The sequence below is a fragment of the Pelodiscus sinensis genome, chromosome 30, assembly GCF_052426305.1.
Source record: "Pelodiscus sinensis isolate ZL-2025 chromosome 30, ASM5242630v1, whole genome shotgun sequence".
Classification (NCBI taxonomy): Eukaryota; Metazoa; Chordata; order Testudines; family Trionychidae; genus Pelodiscus; species Pelodiscus sinensis.
The window spans coordinates 2,939,025-2,951,459 of record NC_143081.1 but is presented as its reverse complement, the minus strand read 5'-3'; the positions used below and the strand labels follow the sequence as shown (position 1 = coordinate 2,951,459).

Genomic DNA, 12,435 nt, shown 5'->3' with positions numbered 1-12,435 from the left:
CTACAGGATTTTTTTGAAAAAAGTGGCCTTTAAAAAAAAAAACTATACCTGTGTCTAAACACAGCCTCTGTCCAAAAAGGCGTGAAGTCTCGGGGTACGTCTAGACTACAGGCTTTTGTCGACAAAGCTTCTGTCGACAAAGAGCATCTAGACGACAGCCAGTTCTGTCGACAAAGCAAGCCGCTTTGTCGACATAACAGCGTGGACGCAAAGGACAATGTAGATTCAATAACACCTTCTGTCGTCAGAACTCTATCGACAAAAGGCGTTATTCCTCGTAAAATGAGGTTTACTGTCATCGACAAAACTGCTGAGTTCACTCGACGTTATGTCGACAGAACTCAGCGGAAGTGTAGACTCAGGTATAGTTTTGTCGACAAAACCCTGTAGTCTAGACATACCCTAGATGTAGCCTTATGCAATTTAAGCCCCTTGCTTCTTGTCTTATCCTCAGAGGACAAGGAGAACAATGTTTTTCCCCTCCTCCTGACGACACCCTTTTAGATACCTGAAAACCGCTACCATATCCCCTCTCGGTCTTCCCTTTTCCAAATTCAACAAGCCCAATTCTTTCAGCCTTCCCTCCTAGCTCATGTTCATCAATCTTGTTGCTCCTCTCTGGATCTTCTCCAATGTCTCCATGTCTTCCTTGAAATGTGGAGCCCATAGCTGGACACAATCCTCCAACTGAGGCCTAATTAGCGCAGAGTAGAGCGGAAGAACGACTCCTTGTGTTTTACTCACAGCATGTCTGTTCATGCCTCCCAGAATCACGTTTGCTTCTTTTGTAACACCATCACCCCGATATTTAGCTCGTGGTTTACTAGATCCTTTTCTGCCAGACTCCTTCCTAGACAGTTGCTTCCCATTCTGTATGCATGAAATGGATTGTTCCTTCCTAAGTGGAGCACTTTGCATTTGTCTTTATTCAACTTCATCCTGTTTCCCTCCAACCATTTCTCCAATTTGTCCAGATCATTTTGAATTATGACCCTATTTCCCAAAGCACTCGCCACCCCTCCCAGCTTGGTATCTCCCAGGGGAAGGACATATTGGTGGGGCTGGAGTACATGACCTACGAGTAGAGGCCGGGGATTTGGGTTTGTTTAGTCTGCAGAAGAGAAGAGCGAGGGGGGATTTGGGAGCAGCCTTCGACTCCCTGAAGGGGAGTTCCAAAGAGGTTGGAGAGAGGCTGTTCTCAGTGGGGGCAGGTGGCAGAACAAGAAGCAATGTGTTCAAGTTGCAGTGAGGGAGGTCTAGGTTGGATATTAGGCAAAACAATTTCCCTAGGCGGTTGGGGAATCACTGGGATGGGTTCCCTAGCGAGGGGGTGGAATCTCCATTCCCAGAGCTGTTGAAGTCCCGGCTTGACAAAGCCCTGGCTGGGATGATCTAGTTGTGGGAGGGGGCTGGACTCGATGATTCTATCGAGTCTATGATTCTATCGGCGCTGTGTGAGACAAACCGCCACATCCTCTCTCACAGACATCGCCGCTGAACAGGACAGTGACATGTTTTCATCTCTGCCTGGGGAGATCTTGCCCACCACCTTCCTGCAAAATTTGCCTCTCTCAGGATCCCTCCCTCAATCCCCTGCTGCTGCCTCTGTGCATCCAGTGTTGGGAACGCCAGAAGTCGAGAGACAAAGGCAAATTTTTTGGGGGGGTCTGCTCTCCCTTTGCTTAGTTGTTTCTCTTCTTTCAGAATCATCTTCCGTCAGAGAGATGGTCTGTGCAGTCAAGTGTCCCACGCTTTTTGTTTATCATGAGGCAAAGTTTTCATCTAGGTTCTACTTCCTACCCCAGAATGGCCAATTTAACCGAGAGAAGGGGCATTTTATTTCATTGACACCTGGCTGAAGCATCGGCTAGTCTTTTATCTCTAGGGAACCGGTTTGTGGTGGTGCCACACACGTGAAACATGTCTGAGAAACACGCCGCAGTATAATCTTATCACTGTACCTGCAATGGCTATTTTATCCAGACAATAATGGTCAGCAAATTATGAGTTTTCAGGTGATACTTAAAAGGCACGCTAGGACTAAAATGCATCATAATCCTGTGTAAGCGGGGAACAAAGGGCTACAATCTGTCACAGGCCTGAGGTAACACACACCAAATGCAATCCCTGAAAACCTCCATTCACCCCACACTTCCAGGGCCCTCAAAGCCAGCTCTACTCACCAGCCCATGTCCCAGGCAGCAGGAGAAAGGCCATGGGGAGCGGAAACAAGAAATGAACTTGCATGTCTGCAGTCAGTGCAGGGACGGTGCCTCTGCTGCAGACCTGCAGGGTTTATGGACTCAGCTTGGGGGGAGGGATTCAAGGGGGCAGGAAATCTCAAGGTCACCCACACGCTCATCTAACTGCAGGGCTCAGGTGCATCTGTTTCCAGCCACAGCCAACCACACAGTCTGGTGGCAAGAATAGAACATGAGTCAGCCCAGTAGCTGAGTCCCTGCACAGCCGGCCGGATGATGCCCCACTGGATGGAGCAGACTCCAGGGGGGATGTGTCCAGCAGGCTCCAGGGCTGTTCTGGGTGCTGGTTCACAGCTGGGCACATATGGGCTCGGACTCCCCTGGTCCCATCTCCGCTCAGCACCCTGCCGGTGTCTCTGTGGTGGGGATGGGGAGGCAGCGACTGATCTTGATGGCAGGTGGGAACAGGACCATTCGATCTGTCTTCAGGGGGAGGGCAGACGTGAGCCAGCTGGGGTTGGCAGAGCAAGCACACAATTGCAGGGGGAGGGTTTTTCAGTAGCACCCCCAGAGAGTCTGTCACTACATGCAGGAGATGTGGCCATTTCAGTGACAACCTACGCCTGGGAGATGGGACTGTGCAGACGGGAAGCGGCACAGCCGAGAGACACGTAGACCCTGGGCCACCCAGCTTGTAGCTTCTTTCGGTATCACTGTAGCCCTGCTCCAACCACTGGACTCTGCTCCCTTCTCGGGGTGGGGAGAGCGCCGGGGAGAGCGCCCAGGAGTGCTGGCTCCCTGACAAATCATTGCTGCTAGAAGCAACCCCCGCACCACTGCCCACCGAGCACTGGGGACACTTTGTGCCAACTGGCGAGATACTCCCTGTCCTTCCCTAGCCCCTCTGGTCTCAGTCCTGACAAACTCACCGCACCCAAGGCCCCGCAGCCCTGGCGTTCCGCGCTGCCCGAATCAAGGGGTAGCAGTGGGATGGCTGAAGTGGAACAGCAGTATCCAGGCAGAGGTGGGAGAGCGTCATTGGGGAGGCTACGGGAGAGGCCATGTCATGGACACCAGTGGGTTCCCTGGGGAGGGGGTAGGATCTCCATCCCGAGGGGTGTGTAAGTCCCAAATTCACCAAGCCCTGGCTGGGATGATTGAGTTGGGTTGGTCCTGCTTTGGCCAGGGGGCTGGACTGGATGCCTCCTGAGATCTCTGCCTGCTCTCGGATTCTCTGGTTCCATTGGTTCCCTGGAAACCTCAATTTCCAACCACAGCCGAGCACCCAGGTTTAGCAGGCTAGGGCACCAGTCAGCTGGGCTGCTGAAGAGCTGGAAGTTCACTGCATGCCAGAGTCCCTGCACACGTGGGGGCAGAATACACCACTGGCTGGACCATCCCTGCTGGGAATGAGTCTAGTGGGATCCAGGCCTCCTCTAGGTGAGATAGATAGATAGATAGATAGATAGATAGATAGATAGATAGATAGATAGATAGATAGCTAGATAGATAGATAGCTAGATAGATAGCTAGATAGATAGATAGATAGATAGAGGGGGTGTATGGGGATAGATAGATAGATAGATAGAGGGGGTGTATGGGGATAGATAGATAGATAGGGTGTGTGGGGATAGATAGATAGATAGATAGATAGAGGGGGTGTATGGGGATAGATAGATAGATAGGGTGTGTGGGGATAGATAGATAGATAGATAGAGGGGGTGTATGGGGATAGATAGATAGATAGGGTGTGTGGGGATAGATAGACAGATAGATAGATGGGGGGGTGTATGGGGATAGATAGATAGGAGGAGGTGTGTGGGGATGGAAAGCTACGTAAATAGATCAGTCCCAGAGTCACTTTTTTTGTAATTTCATTTTTATTCCATGCTGGGTATGAAGCAGGAGAAATGCAGCAGGCTGGGGGCAGGGCAGGTCATGGCGTGGGAATGAGGGATCAGCCCCGGAGATGGATCTGCAGTCACTCCCTTCCTTCCGTTCGCCTGGCCGGTGCGGGGCACAGGGGTGTGTGAAACGGGCGTTAACGCTGGCAACTAACCGTGGGAACGGCCCAGGGAGGGCAGGGCAGGTTTCAAGTGGCCCAGCAGGGCAGGGATCTGCCACAAACCTCATCAACCGGCTGACACGGGGCCGAGCCCCAATCCGCCGGGTCTGGTGGGGGTGTGTCCTGTATCCCAGGGGCTTGAACCTCGCTCCTAACTCCCCTAGACTCCCTGCCTGCATGCTGCTAGTTTGGGGGCTGCGTGAGGGGAACTGTATCAGCTCCCAGCTTTGGCCTGGGCAGGGATTCACGGCCGGGCTCCAGGCTGAAAAATCTTCATTGTGTCTCGTATCCAGGGCACGAAGACGGAGATTTTCGTGTAGACCCCAGGAGCTTTGCAAGGCCCCCAGGAGACGATGCCCTGGGCTGTCCCTCCGCACACCAGGGGGCCCCCGGAGTCGCCCTGCGGAACAGAACAAGCCACAGATGGAAAACGGCTCCGGGAGTCGTTATTCGCTCATCCGCGGCCTAGTGACACCCCCCAGGTCTCTCCTTGGCCCCTCCCATGACCCCGCTGGATTCAGGATCCCACTCCCCTCTGTCCAGCTGGTCTCTGGCCCTTCCCCCAAGACAAGACCAGAAATCTCCCCATTGGCTTGGACAGCGCCTGGTGCAACGGGGCCTGATGGCCACTCGGAGCCCTGACAAGAACTCCAACAGCCTCATCAGTCACAGCCAATTGCCCAGGGGGGTGGAAGCCAAGAGGGGAGGCACCTTTGCAGTGTCGTACAGCTGGGCTGGGTCCCCTACACACATCATGGTGGCGGGGTCGTAGTGACGATACAGCCAGTTCGGGTTCCTCGGACACGCGGCGTCCGGCATCACCACCACGTCCACTTCCCAGAGCGTGTTTGCGTAAACCACAGCATCTGGCCAAAGGCTGCCCCAGCCGGCGACGGTGCACAGGGTCCCTGGCTCCACCCTCTCGTGAGCGCTGGGCAGGGCGATGGCCCCCACCCACATGGTCGGTGACACGTTCCACTCCAGCTGAAACATGAGAAGGACGACATAGAATACGAGGGTCGGAGGCAAGAATATGGAGACATCAAACGCTCCTCAACACCAAGGGGGGGTCACTTCAGGCAGGTAGATAGGAAAGGTGTGGTACCGGCTGCGGTGTGAAGTCACTGGGGGTGCGGGAAGGGATGGGGTGGTACCTGCAGCAGTGTGAGGTCACTGGGGTGGGGGGAAGGGATAGGGGTGGTACCTGCAGCAGTGTGAGGTCACTGGGGGTGGGGGATGGGATGGGGGTGGTACCTGCAGCAGTGTGAGGTCACTGGGGGTGGGGGATGGGATGGGGCGGTACCTGCAGCAGTGTGAGGTCACTGGGGGTGGGGGATGGGATGGGGTGGTACCTGCAGCAGTGTGAGGTCACTGGGGGTGCGGGAAGGGATGGGGTGGTACCTGCAGCAGGGTGAGGTCACTGGGGGGTGGGGGATGGGATGGGGTGGTACCTGCAGCAGTGTGAGGTCACTGGGGGCGGGGGATGGGATGGGGGCGGTACCTGCAGCAGTGTGAGGTCACTGGGGGGTGGGGGATGGGATGGGGGCGGTACCTGCAGCAGTGTGAGGTCACTGGGGGTGGGGGATGGGATGGGGGCGGTACCTGCAGCAGTGTGAGGTCACTGGGGGTGGGGGATGGGATGGGGGCGGTACCTGCAGCAGTGTGAGGTCACTGGGGGTGGGGGATGGGGTGGGGGTGGTACCTGCAGCAGTGTGAGGTCACTGGGGGTGGGGGATGGGGTGGGGGTGGTACCTGCAGCAGTGTGAGGTCACTGGGGGTGGGGGATGGGGTGGGGGTGGTACCTGCAGCAGTGTGAGGTCACTGGGGTGGGGGATAGGATGGGGGCGGTACCTGCAGCAGTGTGAGGTCACTGGGGGTGGGGGATGGGATGGGGCGGTACCTGCAGCAGTGTGAGGTCACTGGGGGTGGGGGATGGGATGGGGGTGGTACCTGCAGCAGTGTGAGGTCACTGGGGTGGGGGGAAGGGAGGCATGAGTACCAGCAGCAGCATGATGTCGTTTTTTAGCGTGTGTTCGTTGTATCCTTCGTGCGGGATCTGGAGAAGCACCGGGATCTCTTGTTGGGTGGCTTCTGGTTGGCTGATGTCATTAGCTCCCATGAGTACTGTGACTTGGCTGTAAAGACCAGGAGCAACGTTAGGGCAGGAGGGTGCCCCCAACGGGGCATGCGGCCGGAGGGTCCATGGTATGAGGGATGAGGAAGGAGCGTACGCCCTTTGCGGGCAGGGCAGCAGGGTCTTGGCTTTGGGGGATGTGGCTTTCCCATTCCCTTCCTGCCCCCACGTCCCAGCCCAGAGGCACTGACCGTCCGTAGCAGTGAGCGGCCGTGAGTACGAAGTTCTCCGCCACCAGGAACCCGCTGCAGCGACCGTGTTTCTTTCCATCTTTTATTTTCAGATAGGCCATATAGGGCCTAGAGTGGGGCCGGGATTCCCATCCCCCGATGATCTCACCTGGGGGGAGACCAGGTTCATACAAAGGGCTCCAGCACCGCCCTGGGCTGGAACCCTGCTCCCCATACAGAAGGGGACCCTCCAATACCTCACCCCCCCATCATGATGCTCTGCCTGGTGGATCCGTGTCTCTTGATTCCAGCCCCCTGCTCTGCTCTGCCCCACACTTGGCCCCCCATGGGGCTGGAGGGCAAATTCACAGCTCTGAGCTGGCTGGGTGGGGAATCGGTGCCCAACACCCCGGGATTGGGGCAGGAATCTCCCTGTCTGGAGTTAGCCCCATGTTAGACCCTGCAGTCCCCTCTCCGGCTGGGACGCAGGAGAAAAACGGTTTGTCCCGATGAGACTCACAAGCTGTTTCATTCTCAAGATGCCCACTTTTCACCCCCACTTTCTTCCCTGCCACTTTAACCAGGGGGTGGCCAATTAGATTCTGTTGATAATTGGCTGGCAGATCAATTAGCCTTTTTGTCTCTGGGGAACTGGTTTGTGGCTGCTCCCCAGATTTGGAAGGTATCTTAGTAACACCCTGCAGCAGCAACTTCTAACACAATCTGCCACCCCTGTTTTACTAGGACAATAATGGTCTGCAAATTATGGGTTTCCGAATGATCCCTCGCTAGGCAGGCTCTGTTCTATGGGTGCGGTGACCATTGGGGTAGCGGTTCTCACAAGTCCTGAGAAATCACCCACTGAATCGTGAAACCTCCCCATTCCCCCCACAAATTTCAGGGGCGCCAATCCCAGCTGTACTCACCGGCATGAGCCTTGGGGGGCAGGAGAAAAGCCATGGGGAGGAGAAGCAATAGGTGTTCCTGCATGTTTGCTTAGCTCAGGGTCAGTGCATCTGCCTCCGGTCTGGCTGCTTTAGAGACTCAGCTTGAGAAGAACGGGGCGGGGGAGGAGATCGGAAAGTCGCCCACACGTTGGTCTGTGTGCAGGGCTCAGGTGCCTGAGCTTCCAACCACAGCTGACCGCATGAGCCGACAGGAAGGACAGGCCGTGCCTCAGCCCAGCTGCTGGGGGTTGTAGGTGGCAGCGACCGATTTTGGGGATGGGTTGAACCGGGCCCTTTGATCTTTCTCACATTGGTGAGCAGAGTGGGCGGGGTAGGCCAGTACGAAATTCTCCGCCACCAGGAACCCGCCGCAGCGAAAGTATTTGTCTCCGTGCTGTATTTTCAGATAGGCCATGTAGGGCCTGGAGTGGGGCCGGGTTACCCTTCCCCCGATGATCTCACCTGCGGGGAGACCAGGTCCATACAAAGAGCCCCCTCCCTGAGTGGGGATCCAGCTCCCCATCCCAAAGGGGATGCCCACTGCCTCATCCCCTTTCTGGGGGATCCTTGGGCCTGGATCCGGGCCCCCTGCTCAGCTCTGCCCCACACTGGACACCCCATGGGGCTGGAGGGCCAATCCACAGCCCTGAGCTGGCTGGGTGGGGAATGGTTATTGAACACACCGGGAGTAGGGCCTGCCTGGAGTTCATGGCATTGGGGACCCCAGGTTAGATCCTGCTGCCCCAGACGTGTCTCCTTCACCAGCACCCGGTGACCAGCCAGGGATGCTCCAAGCCTGATGCGCGAAAAATTCGGTCCCATGAAAATTGGGGTGGTTACGAACGGCCTTTTCCTCGTGACACCTCGCCTGCCACCCGCCTCCATTATTCTGGGGAAACTGAGTCGCCACCCGGTGGGGGGGACGTTCATGTGATAATCTACGTGGGCTCCCTGGACAAGACCTGCTCTGGGGCTTTGCCCATGGGGAAATCAAAACCCTTTTGTGACGGTTCAGCTGTGAGCAAGTCTTCACTCAAGGGGGTGGGAGTGTTGGTAAATAGCCCATATCCACCTCATCGCCCCTAGACCAAACTCAGAGCTCCCATAGGGCCGGGTGCTGCACTGCCCCACACGCCCTGCCCCACCAGTGTCTAACCGAGACAGGCACAAGCGGATGCCTCTCTTTCTACAGATGGGGAAACTGAGGCGCAGGGCGATTGTTCCTATATCTGCCTATGGGATTTACATATGAACATCAGAACGGCCAGACTGGGTTCGATGAAAGGTCCGTCCAGCCCAGCATCCTGTCTGCTGACAGTGGCCAATGCCAGGTGCCCCAGAGGGAGGGAACGGAAGAGGGAATGCTCAAGCCATCTCTCTCCTGCCATCCATCCCCACCCTCTGACAAAGAGAGGATAGGGACATAATTCAAAATGACCTTAGCAAGTTAGAGAAATGGTCAGAGGTAAACAGGATGAGGTTTAATAAAGAGAAATGCAAAGTGCTCCCCTTAGGAAGGAACAATCAGTTCCATACATACAAGATGGGAAGCGACTGTCTAGGAAGGAGCATGGCGGAAAGGGATCTAGGGGTCATAGTGGACCACAAGTTGAATATGAGTCAACAGTGTGATGCTGTTGCAAAAAAAGCAAATATGATTCTAGGTTGTATCAACAGGTGTGTTGTAAGCAAAACTCGTGAAGCCATTCTGCCGCTCTACTCTGCACTAGTTAGGCCTCAGCTGGAGTACTGTGTCCAGTTCTGGGCGCCACATTTCAAGAAAGATGTGGAGAAATTGGAAAGGGTCCAGAGAAGAGCGACAAGAATGATTAAAGGTTTAGAGAACATGACCTATGAAGCCAGGCTTCATGAACTGGGCTTGTTTAGTTTGGAAAAAAGAAGATGAAGGGGGGACATGATAGCGGTTTTCAAATATCTAAAGGGTGTCACAAGGAGGAAGGAGAAAATTTGTTCCTCTTGGTTTCTGAGGACAGGACAAGGAGTAATGGGCTTAAAGTGCAGCAGGGGAGGTTTAGATTGGACATTAGGAAAAAATTCCTAACTGTCAGGGTGGTCAAATATTGGAATAAATTGCCAAGGGAGGTGGTGGAATCTCCCTCTCTGGAGATATTTAAGAACAGGTTAGATAGACATCTGTCAGGGATGGTGTAGACAGAGCGTGGTCCTGCCTTGAGGGCGGGGGGCTGGACTCGATGACCTCTCGAGGTCCCTTCCAGTCCTATTATTCTATGATTCTATGATTCCTTACCCAGCCTGGCTAATAGTCATTGATGGACTTACATTTATGGAGGTTATCTAGTTCTCTTTCTGGTATAATCCTAGCCTTCACCACCTCCTCAGGCGAGGAGTTCCACAGGTTGACTGTGTGAAAAAACTTCCTTTTCTTTGTTTTAAACCTTCTGCCCATTCATTTCATTGGGTGGCCTCTCGTTCATATGATGTGGGTGCCTATCAGGAAACCACGTGTCCCAGAGATCCTGGGCAGAGCGGAGAATGGGTCCCAGGTTTCTTGGTCCTGGCCCTGGACCTTTGGCCAACCTCGCTGGCTGGGGCAGGAATTGGCAGCAGGGATCCAAAGGAGCCAGGTGTGGGGGAGGGGGCTCCTTATCCCCTAGGGGTGCTCGGAGAGCCATAGCCCACCCAGGGCTGGATTTACAGTTGGGGCAGCCCTATACTATTTCTGGTGGCTGGGAACACAGGGGTGTCCCCACCACCTGCAGGGACTGGGGGTCCCCCCAAATTTTAGGTGCCCCACCCAGCACCACCTGTCCACCCACAGATCCTGCTGCGGCACAGTGCCCCCCACAGCCCTCCCACAACTCCCCCGTGCCCCACATGGACCCCCCAAGCCCTGCACCCCCATCTCCTCACTGCCCAGAACCCCCACCTCCACCCTCCCACACCCCTCTCCCCAAGCCCTGCCCCACAGCCGCACTCAGAACCCCCACTCGGAAGATCTCTGCCATAGTCCGGGAATGGGACACGGGGGCCTTTCCCCTTCAGAAGAGCTCCGAGCACCCCAGCCGTCTGGATGCCCTCTTTCGAAAAAGCCCAGTTGGCATTCCATTGCGCCTGTTTTCGAAAACGCACTTTCGAACAAAGGCCTTCTTCCTTGTAAAATAAGGTTTTCCATGGTCGAAAAAAACTGCCGCCTTCTTTCGATTTACTTGCAAAAGAATGCAGCGGCAGTCTAGATGCAGGGGAAGTTTTTCGAAAAAAGGCCACTTTTTTTTTTCTAGAAAACCCTGTAGTCTAGACACACCCTGGGGAACTGGTTTGTGGCTGCTCCCCAGATTTGGAAGATGTCTTAGTGACGCCCTGCAGCAGCAACTTCTAACGCAATGTTCCACCCCTGTTTTACTAGGACAATAATGATCAGCAAATTATGAGTTTCCGGATGATCCCTCCCTGAGCACGCTCGGCTTAAATTGTAACCCAGTTCTGTAGGTGCACTGACCATTAGGGGTCACAAGTCCTGAGATATCACCCACTGAATTCTGAAACCTCCCCATTCCCCCTGCAAATTTCAGGGGCACCAATCCCACCTGTACTCACCGGCTTGAGTCTTGGGGGGCTGGAGAAAAGCCATGGGGAGTAGGAGCAAGATCTGGACCTGCATGTTTGCTTAGTGCAGCGTGGGTGCATCCGCCTCCGGTCTGGCTGCTTTAGAGACTCAACTTGTGAAGAACGGGGAGGGGGAGGAGATCAAAAAGTTGCCCACAGGCTCATCTGCCGGCAGGGCTCAGGCATCTCAGCTTCCAACCACAGCCAATCGCATGAGCCGGCAGGGGAAGGACAGGCCGTGCCTCAGCCCAGCCGCTGGGGTTGTAGGTGTCAGCGACCGATTTTGGGGATGGGTTGAACAGGGCCCTTTGATCTTTCTCACAGTGGTGAGCGGAGTGGCTGGGGCAGACCAGCCTGATCCCACCGAGCATGGTGGGAGGATTTCGGAGAAGCCCCGCCCCCCTGGGTGGGCGGTAAGCCCCCGAAGAGGACGGGGCAGTGTCTGGGCCACCTGGCAGCGGGGTGCGGGGACTGTGCAGGGTGCTCATGACACAGCAGAGAACAGAACCCAGGAGTCTGTGTTCACTGCCGCTCTGGTCTCAGCCCCGACCAACTTCCTGCACCCAAGGCCCTGCTGCCCAGGGTTGAGCCCTGAAATAGGAGGGGTGGGGGGACTCTACCGAAAGCTGGCGCCATGCCAAGCCTCGTGCGGCTCGTTAGGAATAGGGAGCAGAGCCAATCAACAAGGAAACCTCCGGGCACACCTGCCCTCTTTGCTCGGATGTGCACCCACCCTGGCTGGGAATGTGGGGAACCCGGCTCAGCCCTGCCACGGGGGAGAGACAGCCCCGAGCACTTCTGCATGTGGAAGGGCAGAGCTACTTATTTCTGGGCCAGGAGGGGCCGGGGGGACCCTCCAGCCTCACCCACTGAGCCCCCAAAACCAACACACACACACCCAACAATTTCTGTTGCTGCTGCCTCTGCAGCCCCGAATCAGTTGTTGTCCACCTCCATGGTTCCTTTCCCACCTCAGCACACTGCTCTCATTTGCAATGGGGCGGCCCCACGGCCGAGATCCCGCTGTGGTGCCGGGAGCTGCTCTCACTCAAAATCTGCCCCCCGAAGGGTGTCCAGAACAGACACAGGGCGAATCATACTTTCATAGTGCAGATGGGGAAACTGAGGCACAGGGTGATTGTTCCTAAACCTGCATCAGGCGTTGGCCTGCTCAGCTCCCATCGGGTCCCCACGCAGCTCCCCAAACCAGGGACTCCCCCATGAGATCCACACGGACCCCTGGCTGAGCTGGGGAATGGTCCCAGATTTCTTGGGTCCTGTCTCTGTGCTGCAGCCCCCTGGCTACCGTAATCATGTGGGGTCCCACAGGAGC

The 12,435-nt window shown here is 55.7% G+C and overlaps 1 protein-coding gene across 1 annotated transcript; it reads right to left on the bottom strand.

Annotated features, from left to right (window-relative positions):
• Positions 1-4,510: 4,510 nt before the first annotated feature.
• LOC142821182 (granzyme H-like) lies at positions 4,511-5,226 on the bottom strand. Its single transcript, XM_089774170.1, has 2 exons — positions 4,978-5,226; positions 4,511-4,666 (listed from the first exon to the last, which is right to left on the bottom strand). The coding sequence occupies exons 1-2, from the start codon at positions 5,224-5,226 to the stop codon at positions 4,511-4,513; spliced, it is 405 nt and encodes a 134-aa protein (XP_089630296.1).
• Positions 5,227-12,435: the final 7,209 nt, after the last annotated feature.

Bases quoted from the DNA above. Each gene is read 5' to 3' on its own strand.
- LOC142821182 (XM_089774170.1), bottom strand. From the start codon at position 5,226: ATGTGGGTGGGGGCCATCGCCCTGCCCAGCGCTCACGAGAGGGTGGAG. The intron at 4,667-4,977 runs GTGCCTCCCCTC...TCTGTTCCGCAG, and splicing joins AGCTGTACGACACTGCAAAG to GGCGACTCCGGGGGCCCCCT.